The following is a 23,074-nucleotide window of genomic DNA, read 5'->3' as shown; positions in this document are numbered from 1 at the left end:
TCTTCACAATAAAGCAACTAAATTAGACTAATGACACCAAAACGTCAAAACGTTAATCTGCTGAATAGGTGACATAACGTTTTTTTTATTAATTAAATATACATGGAAGAGAGGAAGCGACAAACAAGATTTATGTTTTATTTTATCCACTTTTTATTTAAAAGTCTTGTCTCTAAAATATAAATTAAGCGATAAACTCGTTTTCTTTCCAAACTAATCTGCCTGGGTTTTCTTTTCTGCTTTTATGCGTATCATAAAATAACTCAATTTAACGCAACTCGTCCAGCGATGTTTTATTTTTGAAAGGTTTGACCGGAAATACAAGTACATTACATGTAGCTGCACGCGCCGTGGACTCACTTCGATGGATCTGCTGCTGAGACACTAAGTTGGGAGCTCATTCGAGGGAACTTTAAAGAGTCTCACTCGGGTAAGTTTTATTTGATGCCTCTTCCCCCTTTTTCAGTTGTTTTGGGTCGTTTCGTGTCGATAAAGACACGTTTAGATGAATCGGAGAGGCTCAGGTTCAGAAGCAACAATTAGAAAAGTTTGTCTGCAGCTCGCCGAGTCTCCAGGTTGCCGAGGCGAAAGTTGCTGCAGTGGAGCAGAGTGAAGATGAAGCAACCTGTTAAGAAACGGGTGCTTTAGTGGAGCTCCTTTAAATGCTCCTTTAAATGCTCCACGGGTGAGATCCAGGCTTCACACAGCTCAACACACATTAAATGGACTGATCTGGAGGAGCCATTATTTACGTTTTTGTGTGTGTGTGTGTGTGTGTGTGTGTGTGTGTGTGTGTGTGTGTCTTCAAGCACATTTTGTTCACTTAATACACCGAAAGGTTCAGAAAAAACAAATTTTCCTGTTTTAAACAGTGCTTTAACAGCATGTTGAACAGCATTGTTACTGCACTTTAACTTCATTTACTGTAATGAAAAAAACAGTTTGAATTCTGCACACAATGTACTAAAATGCTCTGTCTGCAGGTTTTTAAAAGCAAAATGAACTTAAGTCAAATGACAATCATTTAATTTGTACAGAACATATTAAACCTGATTAAAATTTGTATTTTTTAAATGTATACTTCATTACCTCGAAATTATTCAATTCTATAAGTGCACCAAGTATTATTAATATATATTTTTTGTTTCTCAACTTAATACTTTTAGTCTGAAATGTTTACTTCACTTTTTTGTTTTATTTTAACAAAAGCACTTTTTTTTCATTGTTCTTATGTTTAAATATATCACCACTATGCAATCCTACGATGGACGAGGACGTATTTATTTGAAAGCAGTCAGAGATTGTGGTGCTGAAGATGTTATCATCACAGTGTGTCAAAACCACCAAGACACCTCAGGAATGCTTTTATATATATTAAAGTACATAATGACAGGAAATTACCAACTACTAAACTTGGTTGTTTAGAATCATTTTTGTTGAGTCAGAACATGCTGTGATAAAAATATACACATTTTCGGAGTGTTACCTTGTAGATGTTGTTGCTCCTCTTCAGCTCCTCCCAGCTCCCAAACGTGGTCACTTCTGGTTCCCAAAGCAAAACAAAACAAAAAAAACAGTCTATGCTTAGGAATGAGGAAAAAAAAAAGTACTGCCACAGTGATGTACTACAAAAATATATACCTGTTCAAACCTGTTCACACTTTATTTGCTAAAAGTTTGTTGAATAAGTCTAATTTAAAAATAGAAAGGAAAAAAAAAACGTATTTTTTCCAGTTTATATGGTATTTACCCCTTAACCCAACTTTAACGTATCCAGCTCAGGCCTCAGCCTCACCAGAACCTTGACCACTTATCTCTGCCTTTTTTGAACTTCGATTTATCTGTGTTTTTCTCACTGTACTGTTAATAGGTGCAGAGGACCTGACTTATTTTGTTGCGGTGTACTTCCGAATTCTTTAAACAAGACAAGGTTACACTTATGTGTTGTGATCTTCAGTGTGGTGCTGTGGAATTTAGTCTCAGGCCCAAGATGAAGATAATTATGGTTGCAGAGAGTCTCAGCCCCAGACCTCAGACTTTCTTTTCGCCTCCTGTACATGTGTTCATCTTTCTTTGGCCTCTCTTTGTCCTTGTTGTATGTCTCTTTGACTAGATGCACAGAGGGATGCGACATGTTTGGAGTTGTCCACATGGCGTGATGCCATCTCCGAGTTTGACAGTTACAGCGCCCATTCACCACAAATGCAAACAAAAGTGACTCGTGACGGTGGTGCTAGGAAACGTAGACGTAGAGAGACCTTGCATAGTGGTGTTTGAACCTGGTACCGCTGTTACATGAAACCGAAACATCAGGCTTGGAGTCGGGCGGGGGGGACAAGTGTGCCATTGTTTGTGACAGTCCTGATTTGTTTCGAACGAATTTAAGATCCTGTGAGACTCGTGGCCATCCCATGGAACGTGGAGCTGTTCCCTGTGTGCAGAATGAGTGGTCTTTCTAGTTTGTTCTTTACCCCCGCCCCCCTCCCCTACAAGAAAAAACGTCATTGTGCCAAAGTGTGTGCCTGCGCTGTTCACGCTTCATTTGGGAATCATGGCCAGAAAAGACCTGTGCTTCATTCTTTCTCCTTTTGCTCATTTTCCCCTCGCTGACCGAGCGGCCTCACGTGTCCGTCTTGCAGCTCTCTCCTCATCTCCCCCCTCGATCAGACCATTCACTTCTCGGGGGCACATGGAGCGTGTGCAGTCTCTGCTGCTGCCGGTCCGCTGGTGTGGGTACAAAGTCTTCCCATTAGCCCCCCCCTCCCTCGCTCGCTCCCTCCCTCTTTGTGTCACCTCCTGTAGCTTTCTGGGTCAGAGAGAAGCATTCCCCAGCATCGCTCCCAACACCACAGAAGCTCTGTAAGCTACTGTACCGAGCTCTTTCTCACACTTGATGTGATTCAGTGACTTGATCTACTCTATGTGGGCATGTTGCTTTTAGGGATGATTAGTTTTAAGAGACCAAACCGATATCCTAACTTTCATTTAACGGGACTAACAAGGAAAGGAAACATTTGCTCGCTTATAGAACGTCGCCATGATCTGTCATTCTCGTGCTCTTAGGTTTGACCACTCTATAAAATCATTTATAACTGCCAGAGTGTTAAACAGAGCAGGAAATTGAATTCACAGCTCCCCTTTAAAGCCCCAGCGCCGGCTCCATTTCTTTTGTTTTTTACCAGCTTGTTTCACTCGACCTTGTTGAGGATGTTTGCAAAAATACATAAATTAATCCCGACAAACATTCAGCTTCTTACCACATCAAGGGCACGCCAAAAGCTTAGTATATGAAACTAACTTTTGCATTAATTAAACTCTTGAAGAGCTAGATTCCCTGAAGACGAGGAAGGTCTTTTGTTATTATTAAGTTCTGTTGCATTGTCAGTTTGATATATGGTCATGGGAAAATAATGGCACATGCTTCACGCCAAGGTCTAAAGAGCTGTTTTTGAGAAAAAAAGTTTCTGGAGCCAGCTGAAGAGCAGGTTGTTTATTCCAAAAATAGGTCGCCAAGAAATTCACCTTGATCACATGATCTGCACGTGACACGTGCTGGTGTCAAAAATGCGTGAGTTTACAATAACAGAGACACGTTGGGCAGATGTTTCAGGAAAACACCTTTTGGTGCCCAGAAGTTAACTTCAGAGTGAAACACTGAAGCTGGAGTTGTTTGGTTATTATAATAATAATACTAGACGTGTCGGGTGGAGACCGGAAACAGCTTTTCAGAAAAACCTCATGCCAGCTTGTGATGTGTAGCTTGGGATTTATTCGCTGCCTAAGGGGCTGGACAGCATGAAGTCACTGACTGATGATTCGAGTATGAATTCTGCATCATGTCTAAGAGTGCTTGAAAGATAAAGTGAGGCCATCTGTCTGAAAGTTAAACCAGAAGTGGAACGTTCAACAAGATAATGATTCGAACCCCTCTAGCCAATCCGCTGAAAAAGTGCTATGAATAATAAAGGGGGGAAAAATTTCTGCATCTGGGGTCAAAGCTTTACTTAATTTTCTACAGAAGATTATTAACATGCATGATCTGACTTTCCTTGTTGTGTTGAGTTATTTGCTTGTTCACACGTTTAAGAAACCAGTTGCCGAGTGTGCGTCTCTTGGAAGTGATGAGTTTGGGTGGATAAATGCTCACTTTCTTCAGGCAACGTTGAAGTGGAGTTCTTTTGTGGTTTGCACTCCACAGCAGTGCCATCAATTTTCTGAAGTTGATGAGAACCTTTGCTTTCTCTGTTTCGGGAAAACTTGCCAGTCTTCATGGTGCCAGTAGTTTAATAGTTGTTGCTAATGGAAACTCAGCGTTTGGAGATGAATGATGCGCTGCAGCCAAATGTCAGCAGCAGCAACACTGCACAGCCCTGGAGGGCTATGATTGGCCCGTTTGGTACTAGCGTGTTTCCACTTTAGTATTTCCGGCTGCTTCTCCACCTCCACAGTTTTGGCTTTGATCATTTTGGATCAATAAATGTTAACTAGGGTCTCGTCTTTGGCGTAAGTTGCCATTGTTGAAAGTGAAGCAGGGAGTGGAATGAAAAATGAATCCGACTGGCAAAAAAAAGACACAATGCCGACTAACATTTGGGTAATGTTTTACAGAGTGAGCCAGACTGACAAGTATGAATGGTTCGCATGGTCATGGGTTACGCCGTCTAGTCCCGGAGTACCTTAAATGAGCCTTCAGTGGTCCTGAAGTTGTGGCTGCAGATCTGGACAGTGAGGGAGGGGTTCAAGCATAGTTGACTCAGCTTCACACTCTGGTGTTACTTGGTGTTGTTTAAACATCAAAGACATATTGATGATGTCTACGAGGACGAGGCCCATGATCCTGTCTGGGCCTGCTGCTTGGTGAAGGTCTTCCTCAGACCTGGTCGTCTGGCCTCAATCTACCAATCGCTTTACACTCTGTAATTTTTTTTTTTTGGTCTGTTCTTTTAAGGAGTGCTCCCCTCCTCATAAAACACCAAAGCGCCGCGTCTGGTCCTACTTCTTGGTTCCCTTTGAGCTGACGGCTAATGAGCATTTGCGATGGTTAATAACTAAAATCTCCCATTTTTTTAATGCTCTGTTCACTTCTTAGTTCAATTCGACGTGGCGTTCATTGTGTTTTACAGCGAAAACATTTGACAGTTGTTTCAGTGAAGTTACAGTTGCCATTGATTGCACGCCAGATTTTTCTCAAGACGACGTTCTGGTTTCTGTTTTTGTGCATTCTGCAGTACAGTGTGTTTGTCATAGACTGGCTCTTAATAGCTCTCAGCTCTGTCTCTGCTTGTCAGCAGGCGTAAATGTGCACAGACCTGCAGACTGCCTTGGGCTGTCTGTTGCATGCCTGCTGTCTCCCTGTGAACCTTTATGGCGTTCTGTGTGCGCGCTCCACGCCGGGTTGTCGGCTAATTACCATTTTTACATCATTTGCTCCAAACTTAGTTTTAATCCACTGTTTCTCTTCAGCCATCACTGCACTTGTGCCTTGCTGTGCTGCTAGCAATCTGGAAGTAACTCACTGAAACGCTCTGTTTTTTCTCTCCTGGCAACAAGGCACAGGCGGAAGGTGCACTTTTTTTCCCTTTAGTATATTTTCACATGCGTTTGCCATTTCTTTTGTCTCACGTCTTCCAGGGAGTAAAAGCTGGGTGCACAATGGTCCTTGTCTGGGCCTGGACAATAGCCATGATAAATGGGGAGAGAGAGAGAGAGGAGTGTAGAGAGGGCGGGGAGGCTACAGGAAGCTCTCTTCACAGCAGACTGTCATTTTTTTTGATGTCACATTTCATAAAGCCCTTTGTTTTGCATTTATTCACCCAGTGAAAGGACTCAAGGGGAGCACCAGCTGCTTTGTTACTTCACCAGGTGTAAAGTGGGAACTGAGCAGCTTTGGTTCACATTAACTGATGCTTGAAGCAGATTATAAATCCTCCCAGGACGAGTGTGGCATCGTGTTGCCCGTGGAGGGAAGGGAAGCAGAGCGGCATCGGCGCGGTTAGAGAGGAGGGAGGGCGCAATTGCTATCCCCTACCCTATTGGAGGGGAGGAGGGGAGTGGGTGAGAGGTTGAGGGGTGTTTGGGGAGGGGGTGGATGTGGGAAAGGAAAGATTCATTCATCGAGGTGAATTCCTTCTCCTTTTGGTTTGCTACAGGGTGGTGAAAAGAGCAGTTTGAGGAGGGAGTCTCGTCTTGCAGTTTGTGTGTGAGTGAGTTGTTAGTTTGTTTAGTGACTGTAAATCATTCCTTCCTCTCCCCGTGTCTCCCTGGTTCATTCAGATTTGATATGAACAATAAAGTCTCTGGCAGGGAACCATTATGGGATGGACTTAGCCAGTCCTCACCCCATCTCACCACCAGCCCCTTGCCACCGTACTCACCCCCGGTCTCTCTCCCTCTCTGCTGGACAAAAGTGAAGCATAGCATGACTGAGAGTAACCTTGGTGCCTGTCTCTGTTGAGCCAATCGTTATTACTTCCCGGTGTCTCTCCACTCCCCCACCGCCCTTCTTTCCCCGTGTAGAGCTCAAGCCTTTTCTTCTTCTCTGTCTGAGCGTTGCCAAACCTGCGGTTCACTGTGGTTCAGCTTTTTAACCACATTCAAAAGCTACATTATAAAGTTTCAGAAGTGGATTATTATTATTATTTTTTTTTTTTGCACTTTCATCATAGTTTTCTTGTAGAAGTTGTAGAAGAGATGTTTAAAGGGGGACCTTCACATATTTTACACATGAGTCTGTGGTAGAAAGTTGTAAAAAAAAAAAAAAAAAAGAAAAAGCCTTCAGTGGCTCCAGAGAGGATTTTGATAAAAGAAACACCACACCCAGTGTTTGTCAGGGTTACAAAACTACACGTCTGGGAAAAAAACATCAGGGTTTTGGACTACAGAAGTGAGCCGCCAGGGGAGTTGCATTGTGGGTAACAGAGGCAAAACGTTTTGACATAATAAAAAAAGTCAGAAGTCATAATGTGAAATCAATAGTCGTTAAAGTGCTGTTTACGTCCCAGTATTTACTTAAGTTTTGTTCTTTATTGTATAAATCTACATTTAATTTTTTCCCACTGATAGATGTAGTATTGAAATAAATAACCAATCAGTTGCTCAAATTACTGACCTCCAAATAATGAGAACATTTGAACCGTCGGATGAAGAAAACAAGTCTATTTTATAAAGACTGAACACTTCACTGATCGAACTAAACAGAAATAGATGATGAATACAAAGAGAATAAAATCATGAAATCAATGACGTATGAAAACATAAAATGTATCAGTCTAATTTCCTTTCCTCTCGCCCTCTTCTCTCAGCTATGCATTTCCAGGAGTGGTTACGGTCACTCCGTTCCAGTGCAGGACTCAAAGCATCCGAATCGGAGGATTTCTGGAGAATTCTGCCATCCTTTCCTCTGTCTTCCTTCTCTCTGTCCTCCTTCTCTCTGTCGTCGTCCTCTCTGCTGGGTTTAGGAGCCCTCGCCTCCCTCACTGCGTACTGGCTGGTGACCCGTCCTCGACCCATGCGTCCTCCTTGTGATCTACAGTCCCAGTCTGTAGCTGTGGATGTGAGTGGATCGCAGCTGCTGTTGGGCATCAGGATGTTTACAGTCGTCTAAATTCTATACACGGTTTTTGTTCAAGTGCTTTAGGTGACAGGTGTGTTTGTCGCAGGGAGATCCCAGCTGCAGGAGGTCGTCTCTTCTCAAAGACGACTCCTTGATGGAGTTCTACTACGATGACACCAGGACTGTGTACGACATGTTCCAGAGAGGCCTGACGATTGCAGGTGATGGCAGTGGATACAAACGCGACACATTTCCTTTAACATTATCCTGCTGTCTAATCTAACAAAATTTGTCGTATCAGTTTGCTCTTTTTCTGGGAAAACCGCTGTGGCTCTTTTGCTTTAACTTCATGATGAAGCTTGATTTATATACTGCTGCATGTCGAGTGCGTAGCTACGTCATAGGGGGTTACACCGTCAAAAGCATATATACCTGTGAGCTGGTGTGTGCGTGTTGTGTAATTACAACACCGAAACAGTAGGCGGCGACAACCCATCTTTGTTGAGTTTCAGCCTGCACTTCACACGACGACGAGTGGAACTGAGCAGCTCATGTTGGAGCTGGCTTTAATAAATGTGAATTAACAGTTAGTTAAAATCACTGCAGAGAAGTCGTCTGAGTAGATGTTGGTGTGTGTGAGCCACGGGGAAATTCCTGCGCTCGTTTGGCCATCGAGCCACATAAACGAGGAAATGGATCTCGGACCAATCACAGCCATTGTAGTCTGTGACGCCGCACGGTGTAGTTAAATTTCTGCTGAGGTTTATGTCAGGCTTTGGCTTAGGATCTGAGGCGACACAGTAGAAACGGCGACGACGACGTGGCGCTTTACTGTAAATCACTCATTTTCAATCATCTTCCAATAAATTAAAACCAGACACCTACTTTTTCCATCTTTTTTTTAGCTAAATGATTAAAAGGGAAACTATGTCTGTGCTCAGCCAGTTCACATAAACTGATGCTTGATTTGTTACCAAATGGGGAATCTGTCCAGAGTCCGAGTGTTATTGTTATGCTTTAGTATCACGTAGCCTTACTCAAGGAGAGGTCTTATTCTGAATTCTTGCATGAGACGCGTTGCTGCAGGAACAGTGTGAACATGAGCGAGAGGTAGCGAGAGCCGTCTGGGGAGAGTGGACTCGCACCAGAAAGCTTTTTACAGACAACGCAGTTTACTGTTGCACAAAAGATTAAAACGACAATGGTTTGCACGGTGCCAAATTGTGGCAACACAATCACGCCTTCCACTTAGTGGATTTTTCACAGACTATCGTGGGATGACGGGGACAAGCTGAAATGTGGGTAGTTGTGGTACAATTGGATGACAGCGTGCCTGTTTGTATGCTGCAGCTTGCAGACCATCGTGTTTGCAGTGACCTTTTTTGACAGTAATGATTATTGCCGGTCAACAGGAAAAAGAAATCCCACAACAAAACACTTTTTTTTTTCCCTGAAGAAAAATGCCTTTCCAACAGCACAGAGACCTTCTGCTGAAAAACAGACCTGGTTCTCACTTAATATTGAACAGATTTCAAACATCTCTGTCCCTGTGAATCACTTGCATTCAAATAAGGACAGCACATGACCAAAGATCATTGATGTATTGTCAAAATGTTGATGTTATTTTTTTCTAGCTGTAGTGATAAGATAACAAATCACTGTAAAAAACAGAAAATTCGACCTATTTTCGATTTGAAGTGACACAGATGCTTGTATCCTGCAGGAAACAGCCCGTGTCTTGGCTTCAGGAAGCCAGGCCAGCCCTACCAGTGGATCTCCTACACTGAGGTCTGACATAACTTTAGTAGTTTGACTCTTCAGTCATCGTAGCACTTATGTATAATCTGTTAATCCTTACTGCGTGTTGTCTCTAACCCTTCAGGTGGCTGAGCAGGCTCAGGTGCTGGGCTCGGGGCTGCTGGCTAAAGGCTGCCAGCCAAATCCACAGCAGTTCGTTGGGATATTTGCACAGAACAGACCGGAGGTATGGACTCATCACTCCACACTGATTAATTACCTGTGAGCTCCACGATTTATTAAATAATAGCCTTATACTCCACTGGAGTGGAACTTAATACAAAAATCTACATGGAGCTTTGTGAATGACCTTTCCGTCCTTGCAGCTCCGGATGATGTTTTATATTGAATATGAATTGCCTTTTGTTCGTCCTTTAAGCGCGTTGGCCTTTATTCATATTGAGGGCAAGGTGCTAGTAGTGAATGTGGGTCTCCAGGGCAGCTAATATTGGAGCATGTCTGCTCCCAAACTCATTTTTTAATATATCCATTAGGCAGGGCCATTTCTGTCATTCCTGTGTACGAGAAAGACAATTTTCTGCTCCACTAGAGCCCGTAACCTCACATTACACTGATCTACAGTCTGAGCGTGGTCTATTTGGAATTTAATTATATTTGTTTCTAGGAGATACAAGTTAAAGTGTATCATTATGCAAACCCACCTTATATTATAGATCAAGTCCACAGTAATGCACCTGAGACTAACTGTGCTGCTTTGTCTCCCTCTGCTGGTGACAGTGGATCATCTCAGAGCTGGCCTGCTACACCTACTCCATGGCAGTGGTGCCACTGTACGACACACTGGGGCTGGAGGCAATGGTTCACATCCTCGACCTTGGTGAGAAAACCAGCACAAATAAACAACAAAAACACAGTTCAGCCGCCCACTGAAAGGCCACCATGGGAAGAAATACACAGTCAGGGGAACTGTTTGCGTATGGTCGGAATAGGCAGCAGGACTCAGAACCTTGAGCTTAAAATCAGACGCGAATGTACGCAATTTTACATTTGTGGCTCATCTGAGAAAGAGGTTGCTATTCAGAAATAGAAAAAGAGACAAGAGAGGGAGAAAGATGAAAGGACAGAGTTTGAACAATTTAAAGAAAGAAAGGAGCAAAGAGATTAAAAAGAGAGAGAGAGGAGGAAGGAAAAGGACTAAGACATGAGAAAGCAAAGAGACAGAAAGACATACATTCACGCCTGAATTCAGCCAAAATGCAACAAGTTCAATTTAAACTAGGTTTAATTATTTAACTTTATTAGATTGACTGCAGCCTGTGCTGGTGGTGTCTTTTGAGACGGGCAGAAGGCTGAATAGAAACCCACTGATTTCACACGTTGACGAGAACATTCCCTCACAAACCCCGCGTGTCCGTCTCCGTGCGTTTCAGCCGAGATCTCTCTGGTGATGTGTGACCGTGAGGAGAAGGCGGCAGCTTTGCTGGAGAACAAGGAGAAAGGCATGACCCCGAAGCTGGCCTGCCTGGTCCTCTTTAACGACTTCAGCCAAGCCTTCGTGGAGAGGGCGAGGAGCTGCCAGGTGGAGGTTCTGAAACTGGAGCAGCTCATGGTGAGAAACATGGACGCGCTAAACCTCCGCAAGACCGAACTAATTTCCAAGCCTCCCCTTTAATCGAGTCATGAATGGTAAATTGATGCGAAGGACTCCTCTTTGTCCACATCTTAGGACCTGGGAAGGCAGAACCTCAAAGATCCTGTGGTGAGTTTATTGTCTCTCTCCTGTGACATCACCGCATCAAAACGATTCGAATAAATTGCTGATCTCCCTCTAAATGCTAGCATGGCAGCTTTGTTGTTGCCCCTGTGCTGTAAGATATCATTAACAGTCACATGTAAGCAGGGTTTAGATTAGGAGTGGAGGAAGCCTGTTGTCATATTGTCGTATTTTATTGCCATAGCCGCCCCAGCCTCAGGATCTGGCCGTGGTCTGCTTCACCAGTGGAACCACAGGTACCGTCTGATCTCACTAGTCTTTCCATAATTATACTTCACTCACATCATTAGAGAAATGTCCCTCAGTGCCCACTAACTAGCTCTCTTTATGGCACCACTGTAGTTTCCTTTGCTGCTCGGGGCACTGCAATAATGTCTTGTTTATTTATCCAGGGAAGCCCAAGGGAGCCATGATCACCCACGGCAACATCGCCTCCAACACATCCTCTGTCATTAAGATCTTGGAGGTCTGTCTACACTTCCACCTCCTTGTCTAATTGAGAACAGCCTCACAGCTACCATCACTTCCCATCTGCTTGTGTATCTCTAAACTGTCCCTCTCCCCGCTGTGTCTAATGGTATGATTAATTGGGTGTTTGATTGGCCCTGTCGCTGCGAGGTACTTTAACTAATTGCCCTTGTATAAAGATTCTGCTATCTAACTGCCGTTGCAAAAGCCATACAGCGCGTTTGAATGGCTGCGAGGCTTTCTCCGTATGCCGCCGCCTGAACTTAATCTCTCCCTCGCGGTTTGCTCATTTCATTCCTCATTTTTTTCCCCTCAGGGTTCGTTTGTGATCCGACAGGAGGATGTGTCGATCTCTTACCTGCCGCTCGCCCACATGTTTGAGAGGATGATTCAGGTAGTAGCTGATCCTCTTCCCTATTTAGCACGTGTTTGTGTTCCAGCGCCAAATTAAATCTATTTCCATCGCAGGTCTCCATGTTCTGTCACGGGGCCCGAGTCGGCTTCTACCAAGGGGACATTTCTCTTCTCATGGACGACATCAAAACTCTCAAACCCACGTTCTTTCCCGTCGTGCCGCGTTTACTCAACCGCATCTATGACAAGGTCAGCGAATACACACAGAGGTTATTAAGTCTCAGCTATTGGTCGGGTGTGTTTTAAACCTTTGTATGTTCCGTGTTACTTCGGTAAAGATCCTGGGTTCTGTGACCTCTCCGTTGCGACGCGCTTTGCTTCACTACGCCGTGAGGAGAAAGCAGGCGGAGCTCAGCAGCGGGGTTGTACGTAACAACAGCCTGTGGGACAAACTGGTCTTCAACAGGATCCAGGTCAGCTGCTGAAAGCTCAAGCTCATCTTCCCTTTGGATCATACTTTCCCCCTGTTGCTGCCGCTGTTTGCCATCGATTTGTAATTCTCTGCATTCACATTCACTCACCCGTGTTCTTTGAGGAGAGGCATCATCAGAAACCAACTTGAAAAAACCAAAACAAATCACACATTGGTCTTGAAGGCCATATTGTCTGCTATTCCGTGTTTTGTAGTTCTTAACACAGTGGTACATGTGGACCAGCAGCCCTACAAATACTCAACAAATCTGCATCCAAAGTTAACAAGAGACGCACAACTATTCCAGCAATCGATGCCAAAAAACCACCCGGAGCATATTGGCCCTGTGGGAGTGTATTGGACAAGCATGCACGCAGGCAAACGAGAACTGAAAGATTTTGGCTTGGTATGATCAATACAGATGGGAAAATATGACCAAGGTTGAAAATTGTTAAAATGGAAATTATCTTGCATCCACATTGTGATCGTGCTCCCGTGAATGCGAATAACGCTGCTCTTGTTTCCAGGCGAGTTTAGGAGGTAATCTGCGGTTTGCCCTGACTGCTTCGGCACCCATCTCCCCCGCTGTGCTGTCCTTCCTCAGAGCCACTCTGGGCTGTCTCATATTTGAAGGTTACGGCCAGACGGAGTGCACCGCAGGCTGCACGTTCTCTATGCCCGGGGACTGGAGCACGGGTAAAAAAATAAATAAATAAAAATGAAATCTCATTATCTTTTAAAGTGCTTGGGAAGTTGCGTCCTCAGCTGGTTTGTCCTTGCTGTCTTTCTCAGGTCACGTCGGCGCTCCCTTACCCTGCGCCATGGTGAAGCTGGTAGACATCCCCGACATGAACTACTATGCCAAGAACGGAGAGGGAGAGATTTGTATCCGTGGGCCCAGTGTGTTCAGAGGCTACTTGAGGGACCCCGAAAGGACGGCGGAGGCCTTGGACGGCGATGGCTGGCTGCACAGCGGTGACGTGGGCCAGTGGCTTCCAGTAAGACTAAGCACAGACATCAGCCTGTAGGCGACATCTGCTATGTCTCCGTCAGTAAACACGCCATTTCTTTTATGTTCTTGTGTCAGAATGGGACACTACGGATCATTGACAGAAAAAAGCACATCTTCAAACTGTCCCAGGGAGAGTACATCGCTCCCGAGAAGATAGAGAACGTCTACATGCGCTGTGTTCCCGTACTCCAGGTGTTTGTGCATGGAGACAGTTTACAGGTATTATAGAAGTTTCTCTTCAGCAAATACGTTTAAAATATCGGCGTGAGTTAAATGTGTCATTTTCTCTTGTTTTCTGTGTCACCAGTCTTACCTCATAGGCATAGTTGTGCCTGACCTCGAGGTGTTCGTCGACTGGGCTAAAGATCAGGGATTTGTGGGATCCCACGAGGAGCTGTGCCAAAATCCTGTACGTGGATTTCCCAAATTTGTTAACTTTCGACTCCTTGGAAAAATATTTGAAAACGCTAAAACCGATGATGTGTCTTCCAACAGGATGTAATAAAGGCAGTGTTAGAGGACATGAAAGCTGTGGGGAAGGAAGCTGGCCTCAAGTCCTTTGAACAAGTAAGGAAACTCTCCTGTCGCGTCTCTCAGCTCACATCTACAAGCTGCAAAGTGGTTGACGGTAACGCTTGGTGTGATTTTTTTTTTTTGTGTCGCACCTTTTCTGTCACATCAGGTGAAGGACCTTTACTTGCACCCGGAGACGTTCAGCATCGCCAACGGCCTTCTCACGCCCACCCTGAAAAGCCGGCGCGCCGACATCCGCAAAGCCTTTCAGGAACAGATATCAAACATGTACAACAAGACGGCAATTTAACCCCACTTAGCTGATCTCACACACACACACACACACACAGGAGGGCCGTTGACTCCAATAAATGGAGAGAAAAAGGGACCTTGGAGAAGAGAACGAAAGTCGTCAGCTCCCTGCGGTGCCTCGTCTAAATCCTACAATCGGACATATTTTGTGTAAAAGGTATTTAAACTGTCATCCACCGACTCTTACACATGCATGTACCGTCTTAACTCCTCACATGAAATGGGTTTTTACTGTTGTTCTCGATAATTCAACGCTGATTCACCAGGAGATTTTACAGGAACATAAATTATTGTGTAGAATCAGAAGTCATCGAAATCCTATTAATGCTGCAAGACTTTTTAAAGGGACACTGTTCTGTGCACGTAGGGCATTATTTTTCACAGAAGCTGCATTAACTGTAGGTTTGTGTGTTGTGGTCACTGGGTTCACATGTCACCGTGACATAAGCTTTCGCTGTGGATCTCCGCTCGATGGTCGCACATTTTTAAAAGAAGAGTTTCATTCACCACTTTTTAAGCTTGAAAGGCTGAACTGTAAATACTGCTCATATTGATACTTGTCAATAGGACACCACTAATTCCACTGAAATAAAGAGATGTAATGGAAAACTCGCCCACATTTCTGCTCCTGTTTGAGCAAATGCTCAACTTCTGCACTCACCCTGCGAAATACACAATACACACCCGAACGTCAACACAAAGGCAACAACATACAGTCATTAGGAGCAACTAAGGAGTAGCTTTTCTCACAGTTCATTTAATTTATGATTAATTAGCTGCTTAACAAGATGACAGCGAAAACATTAACAGATTGTGGTATTAATACATCTAGAAAAAAAAAACTAAATAAAACCCACTCTAAATTATTCGGGTTAAAAAAAGAAAAAAAAGTCAACCTTAATTAGAAAAGCACCTTCATTAATACAGTTAAGTGTAACTCGGTCTGCATTACAGAACACAACAAAAATACAGAGACTAAACCTTCGCTTCAATTGTTTCATAATATAAAGAATAAATAATTGACTTCATGGGAACAATCAGTGTGTCTACATTACCATACACCCTGTAGTGTGTTGCTCAAAGTGAAACCTGACCTGACAGAGTAAACAAAGGAGTGCAGTGACCGCATGAATTGGTCCAAAATCAAGGGAAGCTGAAAAGGCTTTGGCTTCCAACCGTGGTGTAAAAAGGAGAAATAACTCCTTAGACCGTGAGCCTCTTTGCTTACACACACACTCCAACCAACAATAGAACAAAGGATGGATGCTGTGAACAAAAGGAGAGTGTGTCATAACCAGTGTTTCTCACTAGAGGGCGCACCAGGCTTTGTTTTTGAGGACGTCAACCGCTTCTCTCTGCAGTGGAACTTTGAGGATGTCCAGTCTCACTCAACAAGTTAATTTCATGTTACATCCAGTGTCAGGGGAATGTAGGCACATAATGCACAGTTGATGTGTAAAATTATCGTATTATAAACCCCAATAAAAAGACCCCACACAGCATGGCACAGAACTAAACTGACAGATGATGAGAAAAGAAACTGTAGGAATATGTCTTAATCAATAAGCTACATTACATAACATTCATTCTGCAGAATTTGTCATTTCAAAGTGGAGTAACAATAAGTGATCTCATAGGTTGTTGGTAACAAAAAGGATTGCCTTGCGCTGTTCGTACTTTAGAAACTAATTTTTCTACTTCTCTAAAACCATGAAGTGTAGCCCGGTTAATTCGTCCTAACGGGAGTTTCTGTTTCATTCTTCCACGTTAACAAAAAAAAAAAGACAACACATTGGCTTATAATGTTGCACTTGGCTGATGGCTTAGTTAATGTGGCATTCAGTTACAGAGAGTCTTTGTAGAGAGGATGACACATGAGGGTGTAGTGCAAGAGCAATGGGGGGTGATGCGGTCGCAAGGAAACAAACTGATAATCAAGTTAAGGCCGTCGCCGTCCGTTTGAACTCCAGAGGAGCTCGGAAACAGTTCAATCCATTCAGAGAGGCATGAAAAGAGCACTTCCCAGTTTTCGGCTCCCCTCTCTCAGTCGTCTGCGACAATGGACAGAGCACGCAGCTCGCTGAGCTTGGCCTCGGTCTCCCTCTCCCTCTGCTCGTCAGTCAGCCCTGCCTGGTCGATCTGGTCTGTTAAGTCGCTGAAGATCTTGTACATTTCAGTGAAATAAACCACCTGGGGAGCAGGAAGGAAAAAGAAAAGACTGTGATGGCAGAAGAAAATAGTCCCGTCTGCCCTCTGACAAAACTAGACACATTCAATCCGCAGACCTTTCTTAGATGCCTCTTAGGAAAACCCCAATTTCCTTTCTGAACTCTGCTCCACTCACAATCTAATCATGCTTTTACTTACACAAGTCTGAAGCGGCTGGTCTTCAACCCTGCTAATGAGAAGTGATTTGAGAGGAGAAGAGAGAGCCCACAGATATCAAACAACTCTGACAAAGCCCCAAAACCTAGCACTTCAGTGGGTAGTGACCCTGCTTTTCTCTCCCAATCTGAACAAGAGATAGAGAGTGTTCACTGAAAGCTTTCTTGACACTTCCCACCCCTGCTTCTTCCCCTTAGTTCATGAGTCAGGCTCCCTAGAGAGTTGCTTTGATGATTAATAGACTTTAATCACATTACAAGACTCCAGAAGAGTGGGCAGAGAATGAAAGTACTGGGAAATACAACCCCTTGAAACCCACACACACATCTCAATATTTATTTTTGCAACGATGCATACGATGCCATTCTCTTAAGGTGGCATCAATGGTGTCTCCGAAGCTGCTTGTGTGTTCCACTGCAGGCCGAGAAGACCAACCAAGGTACTGACGGGGGGAAAAAAGTTTACTGATTCACTTAAAGGGTCACGAGACAATAAAAGTTACTCGTGGACATCGTCAGCCAAACGATTAAAAAGTTTCTAAACCACCTTGTACAAACTTGGTATGCCTGTTCTCAGTCTAAAAGACCTTTGCTTGTTTATACCAACATTTGCCACCTAAACCACATGAGTGGGCCGTAAGTATTGGGTTACTGCTGTTTGTGGGGGTAAAGCGGATATATTTTTTTTTCCTTCCCAAAAGTGGCTTGTTGAAAGGGCCATCGGAAATGTCCATATGACCAGAGATGATAATGTACACCAGATCAGTGTCTAGGCGCCCTCTGCACCAAAGACTACTATTACAATTAGTCGAGTCACCACGAGGAGTAAACGCAGCCTTACACAACTGTGACCACCTACGATACAAAAAGGAGCTTTTGGGTAGATCAGAGCTTTAATTAACATGACTTCTGTCTGTCTGGACTCCATAGTCCCAGCTGCTTAATATGTATACAGCAAGATACAGCAGACCCTTTAACCCCTGGCAAAAAATAATTTAAGTTCCATCGCTCGCAGGAAGTGCTTAAATTTCATTTGTTCCATTGTGAGAGGATCAACAAAAAAATCTATTTTTAAATAAAGACAATGTCTCAATTCATCAACATCTGTACAGGTGGACAGCACAGGCTGTGTCTCCTGCTGACAGTTGCTGGACGGGACTCGCAGTGAAGTTGAATGCTCAAAACAAAGGCAGCCTTTGTGCCTTTTTTTCCTCCTGCTGCTGCTGGGAGCTGTGCAGCATCAAGCGTCTGGGAGAGAAGGGAGCGGAGGATGAAACCGAGCACATGCAAGAAGGCTGGGGATGAGGCCCATTGACCACCCACATGTGGCTGTGTGTGTAAATGTTAATATTTCTCATTCATGTGTGTGAATTACATGAATAAAGATGACAGAATAAAACAGCTAGTGCCACTAATGGGAGCTCTTCCTCATACAAAGGTAGAATATGATATAACTGACCTCAGATTCGTGCAAAATTTTGATGTTGGGCATAGTTGCTGCGTTCGCTAATTTCAACTTCAAAGTGCATCACAGAACTGCATAATTGTCATTAAGTCTGGGTTAATCTGGTTTACTAATTAGGAGTGTGCCAGTGCCCGTCCCAAAGAGGAAATGACACGGCCAGGCAGGTCTGTGATGGGGGAGGAGGAGGAGGGGGGGGCACCCGGTCGTTTTAAGAGGAGCTTCAGGTTAGAGGATTGCGGGACTGCAGTGGAGCCAGACAGATGAGGCCTTCCTGGGCTAAACACGGTAGTGTGGGCTGTCACATGGGGTTAATCACATTAGGACTGCGTGGAGGGAGACAGACTGCCTGGTTAATACACACCCTTTATCAGGCCATTCATCCACTGTGTAACCAACACTCGGGGGATGTATCAGCACACTGCAGGGAGGGTGTGTGCACGCAGCTGTGAGAGACTCATTAGGTATGCGTCTCCCGAGGAGGGTCACTAACCTGCGCCCGGATGAGAGCCTCAAAGCTCGGCTGGAAGTAGTCGATGCGGCTGTGGTAGAACTTGGGCATCTCGTCCAGGAGCTGCTTGTTCTTGGCCTCGAAGTCTTCCTTGACTGGTCGGAGCTCCTCTTTCGCCTGCAATTCGCAAATGTCAGTTCGTGTGTTAGTTTGCGTGTAAGTATATTTTTACATGGATAAATATGCAACAGGAGTGACACATTATGAGGGAAAACAAACAAGTTAGTTTCGAGTAAATCCATTACTTGAGCCATCATTAGTGTTGTTTTTCTTATTGTTCAGAAAGATATTTGCTTAATTCCCACGGAGAAGCAGTACAAAAAAAAAAAAAGGCTGTAATCACGACCACAGCGAGGAGGAGTGGGTAATGTGGGCAGACTTGGCTGTGAGTGGACTCCAGCACCACTGATCTGTGTGTGAATGTATTAGTGGGTAGTCTACTGTAGGCATGGAGTTATGGAATGCACAATGAATAAGTGTGAGAGGGTGAGAATTTTTATTGAGGGGAAGAGGGGAGTTGGTATATTCAGACTGCAACATATTGTTTATCCGCTGCATTGTGGTATGGTCTCTTCACCTTAGTTAGTTTTATTTTATTCACATGCCAGTTGAAACGGACTAAAAGTGTTTAGTCGGGATCATTTCTTTAAGTGCACAGGGACTCAAAGGCCAGGGATGTAGGGGCCTCTTCAAGGCTTTGTTCCCCTGACAGTGCTTTTCTCAATGTGTGTGGGTGGCTCACCATGTGAGGATGTGTTAGAGGCAATAACATAGGCAACACTGCAGCACTATCTGTGAATGTGTGCGCTTCTGTAGTGGCCTCATGGTGTGTGTATGTGTGTGTCTACAATTCTCAATTACGTGCCTGTAGATGTGCAGCAGTGCCTTTGTGAAAAGGCACTACTTGAGAGCCTTGTAGCTTGCGTGGGTGAAGGAGCGCACATGTACAGTATGCATGTGCTCAACTATTTTTGTTCATATCCAGTCAGCATTTGTGTCTTTTTCCACTGATTGTGCTCTATTCACAATACGTGCGATATGTAAGAGCAAGTGAACTCTGTTCCTCTGCAGTTAAGAGGGAGCATCCGAGCGGACCAACACGTGCACCGGTGCAAGCTTCAAACTACCAGTACCTGATGTAGTTTCACCACAACAGGCCCGGTTTTGTCTTTCTCTTCGTATTTCTCCACTTTGGATTGCAACCGTTTGTAGTCCTGCAGCGCCTGCTCCCGACGTTTCACTGCCATGTTCAGGCTGGGGAACACACCACTGTACCTGGGAAAAAAAAAAAAACAGCACATAGAAACCTGGGTGTTAGATATATAAGAAAAACACACAAAAAAACAAAAACAAACAAACAAACAAAAAAAAACGGCAAGAGTTCATGCATGCAAACATAAAAAAAAATCCTCAGTACAGTCGGTGAGTACAGACAAAAATAATCTGAAGTTATTGACAATTCTGAAACAGCTTTCCCGGCTCTGTGTAATTTATACAGTACATTCTGCATTGCATCGTATCTTAATAAAAGCCATTATGATTTAATAAACCGCTCTCTTTAACATCTTATTGTAGAGGTACTCTCAAACCCCAGAGGACAGCTCTGCATTAGGCTCCCTCTAATCTATTATCTAATTACTATAGTTGAGAATGGCACAAAACAATTCATTTTGTGACAATTATCATATTCCAAATGAAAATATATTCTTGCAACAAGAATCCTGGTCTTCAGCACTAAAAATAGGAAAACATTCATCTGTAACTTAGCAACAGGAGTCTGAGATTCATCCTGGGACTTGTTGCACTGGTTCTGTGGCTGATTTTAATGGGAAACAGGAATAATGTATACAGCAAATATTCACAAAAACGCAAGTTAAGGTAGCTGGAAGATAGCATCCAAGCAAGAAGAATAAAATATGCTCCAATATGTAGTTTTAACATTTAGCACGCATTGCACTACATTTTTTCCTAAAAAGAGGGTGCAATGTAATCTGTTTTCATCAGTTGTAAAAGGCTAAGGACATACAACACGGAAGTAAGACATCAGCAAGCGGTTGCCAACAAACTAATTGGAGAAAAAAGGAAAACAAATATTTGCCCTGTCTAACACGTAAACAGTTACCAGTGACAGTGCTTTTCGTAAACAGACTACAAGATTAGTCACCCAGGTACCTGCTAAATGTGAGTCAGTAATAAAAACAATCGTAATGAAGAATTAGATATAGCTCATTTGAATGACTCATTTAAAGCATTTCATCAACTGTGTAGGCATACTACTACAGTAGTTTATTATGTGGGCCTCTGCCCCTAGCGTTATTAGCCACAAAACGTGTGGGCTTTGTGATTTATGTTCCTCTCCATGCCAACCTTTGCCCTGCTCTTTGCAGCAGATGAGCGAACCGCTGAGAACCTGTGAATTGATTCTGAAATGCCGGATTAGAAGTGCTTCTGCACGTGCACCTCGCCAAAGACCAGAACGAGGGGGTTTGAAAGGTGACGGGGAGTCAGATTCGGTCTTAGACAAGCAGGGATTGTTTCTGACAGGAAGTCAAGCAAGGAGTGGTCCTGTAGTGTTTGAGTGACATCACAGAGCTCAACACAGCCCAGCCCCACGGCCCACGCTCTACCACTATTTATAAAATACCACTTTAGCCCAGTTTATGGTAGGGGTGGATGCCGATCCTCAAGTCTACTATCTGCTCCAGTGTACACATACTTGAAGCGCCAAGGGATTATGTAACTACCCTCCAGGCATGACTGCTCTCTAACACAATCCTACTGGCTGACGACAACGCGGCGGCAAACCAGCTTTCGCATGACACAAAGGCTGATAGAATTCAGTAGTTCACCTGGCAGCATGGCGCAGTTTCATCATGGCCGCCGTATACATACAGTCGTACAACCGCGATGGGCGTGAAGGGGAACAGCGCTGCCAGCAACTACTATGTTTCAGCACACTGAGGCTTAAGGGCCACTTCTGTACTCGTACTGGAGGAGGAGAAACAGCTAGACACAAAGCCAACTGCTTGTTAACACATTCCTGTCTATTCTGTGCTCGATGCTCGGTCTACAAGTGACTCAGCTATGTGCAAGGCTGCCGCATGACACTGTTGCAGCTTATACATATTTTGTAATAACAGTTTCGTCTAAATCTGTTCAGGTCCCGGACATTTCCCTCGATATCTCTGCCTTGGCCGGACAATTACAGGTCAGCCGGGAAGGTCTGACTCTGCGGTGAGTCTTGTCTGGATGAAGTCTCACGCTGGTTGAGGGCTACAAAGGGGCCAAGGGCACGCCACTGTCCATGTGACAGGTCAGGGTGTGGTGAAAAGGCTGGCTGGAAATAACATCTGGACCAGAGAAAGTGTTTATGAGCGGCTGCCAGTCCACAGACAGGCCAGTCTGACCCGGCAGCCAAGCCCCAGTCTGGTCTAGACACCCTCAGTCTAGGAGGCTGGCCGTCCCTCCTGACTATCACCATCGCATAACTCTCTACTGCAAACAACATAGAGCAAGCCACTAAAAATATGGGAAAGTGAATTGTTTATGTGGAAATTATCACCTATATGTGTCACCGTCTCAGATGAAGACTTAAGGTTACATCACATAGTGAGTTTTGTTAAAATATACTTGCTGTGAATGAAAAATAACTACCACCTGCTGAATGAATAGTCAAGAAGCAGTGGGCCATGGGAATCTGAGAATGACGTACGTGCCAGAAGAACCTCCTTTGTTTAAGCAAAAGGAGAGTTTGATCTGCAGCGACTTGCCTTGCGCTTTGTTGAGTAAAACTCACGCAACTCACGCAGCCAGGATACATGATAGACCAGATAAGAAAACAAAACAAACATCCTGGGTATGCAAAAAAACAAAAAAAAAAAATTATGCAAAACTCACACAAAAACTCTAAATCAACCAAAAATTCAATCACCACACGAGCCACACAACTAAACCCCAATAGACCTTTCTCCGGGCTTCAACCCCCATCAGGGGGCCGAGCCTTCCTTCGACTGAGAGGGTGAAGGTGGTTTGTCCAGTCCTAGCTCAACCCAGGGCAGAGGTCTCCAAACAGGCTTGACTTCTGTCTCACCCAAACGAGCAACGGAGCAGAAAGGGCTAGGTTAGAAGGCCTAGATAACACAAATGCCTCAGAGCCCACGCACTCCCCTCCCCTCACATAAACACAGTGATGTCATTCAGTGACCCCGCTGAGTGGATGACACTCACGCCTGGGCCTGAGAGAGGGTAGAAGTGGGGAGGGGGGGCTGCTTTTTGTTTGTTTACTGTGCATTTTATCACATTAAGTATTAAGAAGGGATGCCAAAATTTTAAATAGAAATCACACATGGACACAATCGGGTACCTCACACATGCATATACATGCACACGCAGCCCTTTGAAACTCGTCCATTAACGCAACAGTCTCCTTTTCCACACTTCTCTAATTGTCTTTACAATGACCAGAAGAACACCAGGAGAGAGACAAGTAAACAATGAATAAT

The 23,074-nt window shown here is 44.2% G+C and overlaps 2 protein-coding genes across 2 annotated transcripts in view; one reads left to right on the top strand and one right to left on the bottom strand.

Moving 5' to 3' along the window:
* The first annotated feature begins 313 nt into the window (after positions 1 to 313).
* Positions 314 to 15,096, top strand: acsl2 (acyl-CoA synthetase long chain family member 2). The gene is made up of 19 exons (XM_047593162.1): positions 314 to 430; positions 7,302 to 7,552; positions 7,659 to 7,773; positions 9,276 to 9,340; positions 9,435 to 9,536; positions 10,088 to 10,187; positions 10,741 to 10,919; positions 11,037 to 11,069; positions 11,269 to 11,320; positions 11,477 to 11,550; positions 11,869 to 11,946; positions 12,021 to 12,155; positions 12,245 to 12,379; positions 12,906 to 13,074; positions 13,171 to 13,376; positions 13,466 to 13,609; positions 13,698 to 13,799; positions 13,886 to 13,957; positions 14,073 to 15,096. The coding sequence occupies exons 2-19, from the start codon at positions 7,304 to 7,306 to the stop codon at positions 14,211 to 14,213; spliced, it is 2,151 nt and encodes a 716-aa protein (XP_047449118.1). The 5' UTR covers positions 314 to 430; positions 7,302 to 7,303; the 3' UTR covers positions 14,214 to 15,096.
* The window catches only part of bin3 (bridging integrator 3), a 24,915-nt gene continuing 16,793 nt past the window's right edge, over positions 14,953 to 23,074 (bottom strand). The window contains exons 7-9 of the mRNA XM_047593166.1: positions 19,706 to 19,847; positions 18,555 to 18,689; positions 14,953 to 16,405 (exon numbers count right to left, since the gene is read on the bottom strand). Of these exons, the coding sequence (XP_047449122.1) occupies positions 16,259 to 16,405; positions 18,555 to 18,689; positions 19,706 to 19,847 (424 nt within the window). The 3' untranslated portion in view covers positions 14,953 to 16,258. The remainder of the gene's footprint in view (positions 16,406 to 18,554; positions 18,690 to 19,705; positions 19,848 to 23,074) is intronic.

This window comes from Mugil cephalus, chromosome 8 (assembly GCF_022458985.1).
Source record: "Mugil cephalus isolate CIBA_MC_2020 chromosome 8, CIBA_Mcephalus_1.1, whole genome shotgun sequence".
NCBI lineage: Eukaryota > Metazoa > Chordata > Actinopteri > Mugiliformes > Mugilidae > Mugil > Mugil cephalus.
This window is presented reverse-complemented; position numbering and strand designations above follow the sequence as displayed.